Source organism: Populus trichocarpa, chromosome 13 (assembly GCF_000002775.5).
Source record: "Populus trichocarpa isolate Nisqually-1 chromosome 13, P.trichocarpa_v4.1, whole genome shotgun sequence".
NCBI lineage: Eukaryota > Viridiplantae > Streptophyta > Magnoliopsida > Malpighiales > Salicaceae > Populus > Populus trichocarpa.
In genome coordinates this window covers 14,471,112-14,474,863 of record NC_037297.2, presented here as the reverse complement: position 1 = coordinate 14,474,863, position 3,752 = coordinate 14,471,112, and the positions used below count along the sequence as shown (strand labels likewise).

Genomic DNA, 3,752 nt, shown 5'->3' with positions numbered 1-3,752 from the left:
AGTGTTTAATTTTTTTTTTTAATTAATTAGAATATATATGAAGAAATTCTAACTCATTACCGTTTGTTTATTAATTAAAATCCTGATATCATGTAAAAAATTTATTTTAATATAAAAAACTTTAAATATTAAATAAATTGTTAAAGTATAATTTATATCATGTTTTCAAACAAAATCATCAATTGTCATGGAGAGCTGAGAATTTGGTTTTGGTGACACATGAATGTATGGTACGTAGTCGTCATCAACTATGATTCCAGGTGGAGACATGGCCAAATACTCACATCCCATCATGCTTCTACCCTCTCTCTGTTGAACGAAAACAACTGGACTTGATTCTTCAGACTCGATTGGATTTTTATATAAAAACTTTGTGCCCATCACTAGCAATAAGTCGCATTCTAGCCTAGATACGGTGGAGACGCCATTTTCTCCCACCTGTTGTTTTTGACGTTAACAAATCCTATCCTATCACGATCCCACTGATAAAAAAAACAAAAGAAAATTACATCTCATTGGCTTACAGTACTTTGCCAAAACCAGCAGCAGCATCTCATAGTCGGTAGCCTCTGCTTTCTTCCCAAACCTCTGTCCACTTTTTATGTACTCTCTATATAAGCAGGCCCCTGCTTGCAATTGACACCATCAAAACATTGCAAATCCTCACCTAATATCTCATCTTCCTGAACTGCGAGATTGTCCGATTCTTTTTATACAAAGAAGAAAATAGAAAATGAGTTCAACAGCCAAAGCTTGGGCTGTAGCCACTAGTATTGCAGCCGTGGAAGCCTTGAAAGATCAAGGATTTTGCGGGTGGAACTACACAATAAGATCATTACACCAACATGCCAAGAACCAGGTCAGGTCAACATCTAAGACAAGGAAGCTGTCTTCTCCTCCCTCTACTTTGGTTTCAAGTAAAGTGAGAGAAAATCATAAAGCAAAGCAATCAGAGGAGTCGATGAGGAAAGTCATGTACTTAAGTTCTTGGGGTCCTTACTAGTATCTAAACTACTAGCAGAGGAGCTATATTCATGCATAGACTTGTGTCTCTATATATAGAGACAATCAAGGAGTGAGTGAGTAGCTATCTTAGGGTTTGGTTCCTATATGAAGATAAAAAAGATGTAAATAGTGAGAATAGAGAGGATATATATATATATGTTTAATTTCTTATCTTTTATGTTTAGAAAAATTACAAATTTACTCTAAAATCTAATCTATATTTCTATCTCTTCCCTCTGACTAACAGTTACTATCTTTTTTTTGTTTTAGAATACAAATCAAAATGAAATTTAAGAGACGTACACTTGTTAGGGTTAGGACAAAACCATGACAATGCCAACTGCTTATAGAGATTAGTCCCATCAACAATCATGGTCAGCTCAATCAGATTCTGCTACAGCAATGTTTGTGTTTCAATGGGATATTGTTGAATGAATCGCTAAATGATCATGGGAGGAAATTTTCTTAATTTCTGCAAGTCGATATAATTAATTAAATTGTGAAGTTTGGTGTTAAATTTTTTGTATAATCAACTTTAGTGTAAAAGCCTTACTATATAGTGCAAATAATATGATTATCTAATTTACCCCTTCTCGTGCTATAGATGATATTACATATGCCAAATTAAGTCATATTATAAAACCAAAATGAGGCGAACTTTATTATAATTAATCAACCTGTATATAACATAGTTTCATGGGTGCAATCGATAGACACTGCAATTCCATACACATATGTAGTCTTGTTATAAAAATATTTTTTTTTGTAGGAAAATAAATTACATAAAAAAAAAAACTTGATAAGTTTTCACCCAGAATTTAATAGAGTATTTTGATTAGCTGAGTTTTTTATCTTGAATTTCAAATAATTTTTTAAGGTTAAATAAATTTCAAGAATATCTTAATCAAATAAAATATTTTGACTATGTAGTATCCTATATTGTTTATAATACATGTGGAAACACATAAATTGAATTAACAATTTTGCTATTAATTTAGAAATCATTCTTGTTACATGAATTATTTCTTTTTGTTACAATTATCCTTATGTTTATTTAAATGACATAAAATATAGATATTTTAAAGAATATATAAATAGACATATCTCTCATATTAATTATTTATTAAGTACTTTGTTGAAAAAAATTCAAAAGATATATATATTTGTTTTAAAAAAAAACTTTTCGATAAGAATATTTCCATGCTTTGCATGACAGTAGAAGAGCTGCATAGCAGCGGCTTGTGCATGAGGAAGAGAAGCAAAATGTTACAGTACTATGTTAGTTTCTGTATAATATATAATACTATCTTTTCTAAGTATTGTCTTACTGTCTCTCTGGAACTTTTCTTAGTGTTTTAATTATGCTCATAAAACATTGATTATAGAGAGAGGTCCCGGCCCGATCAGCTAATCGTTTTCCAAATTGTCCTGTAAAGCTTTGGAAACTTGACAAGACAGAGGATGCATGGAGACGTAGACCCAAAAGTTAAGACAGAACTCTCACTTTGATGAGAAGTTGTGTCTTCCTCCTTCATCCTCTAACAACCTCTAGCAATGATCAGGATATATACTCTTCCAGTAAAAGAAAACAAAAACACTCCCGATGGATTTGTTGATCAATTGAATTCTTTCAAACACAAAAAAATGATTTATAAATAATATAAAGCAATTATATTTTATAAATATTTATGCTTCACACAAATTCATTTGATTTAGCTCTAGAAATAAGTGCATGTAATGTTTCGATCACCACAAGAATCATGGGAGGAGGCTCCGGCTAATCTCTTACAAAAGAAGTTGTTTTTAAGGAATTTCTTTCTAGTTTCAATGTGAATTGTTTGTGACGTCCAAACTACAATAGACTCAACCAAAGTTACCTGACTTATTTTACAAAAAAAAAAAGTAGTTTTTAAGAAATTTCTTTCTAGTTTCAATGTGAATGGTTTCTTTTACCGATCTCATTGTATAAGTTACAAGTTGAGCCGGATCTAAAATAATATTGAATTTTTTTAAAAATAATTGAAATAACTTTATTTGAAAAAGAAAATTTAAAAAAATAATCAAATTAAATTTTAATGGTATTCATCTAGATTTGATCAGTCCAAGCAAAGTTCTAGATCACTCAGCATGCATGCAGGTGTTAAATTAACACTACACTCGATACACTAACTATCTTGTAGATGACACTTGATGTAACATCCAACAACAGGCCTGAATTTTTCAGTTACATTGAGTCTTTTAACATGTCCACTTTGTGGATGCCTGGAAATACCCATGAAAAGGAAACGACAATCGCTTTCTCCCTCAATTCTAGGCTGAAGAGAAACAAAAGGTGCCGCTGGTAAGAATAAACCAAAGGCTTAGATTTGGCAAAAACCATAGGCTAATTTGTAACTGATTTCATCTTGTTTAATTCTCTCTATATAATTAGCCCATCTACGATTTGCTACTCCTTGCATCATCTATATACATAGCATATTGTTGTACAATGAGTTGGCAGAGCAAAGTTTGGACTGTTGTAGGCAGTGTAGCAGCTGTGGAGGAATTGAAGGATAAGAATTGGTGTAGGCTAAATTCTACCATGAAATCCTTGTATCACCAACATGTCATTAACAACATGGCCTCCTACTCCTCCTCCTCGAAGCCTACTCAAGTAGGACGAGAAGCGGCAGCAGCAGCACCACCACCAGCAACTACAACTTCAAATTTTGCACCGAAGAGGGAATGCAAAGAGAAAAGGGTAAATC

General features: G+C 32.3%; 1 protein-coding gene across 1 annotated transcript; it reads left to right on the top strand.

The window, feature by feature from the left end:
* Positions 1-540: 540 nt before the first annotated feature.
* LOC18104666 (uncharacterized) lies at positions 541-1,152 on the top strand. Its single transcript, XM_006376465.3, has one exon. It carries the CDS (start codon positions 734-736, stop codon positions 1,001-1,003), a length of 270 nt encoding a protein of 89 aa, XP_006376527.1. The 5' UTR covers positions 541-733; the 3' UTR covers positions 1,004-1,152.
* The last annotated feature ends 2,600 nt before the right edge of the window (positions 1,153-3,752 follow it).

Excerpts from the sequence above, each read along its gene's own strand:
- LOC18104666 (XM_006376465.3), top strand. The coding sequence starts at position 734 with ATGAGTTCAACAGCCAAAGCTTGGGCTGTAGCCACTAGTATTGCAGCC.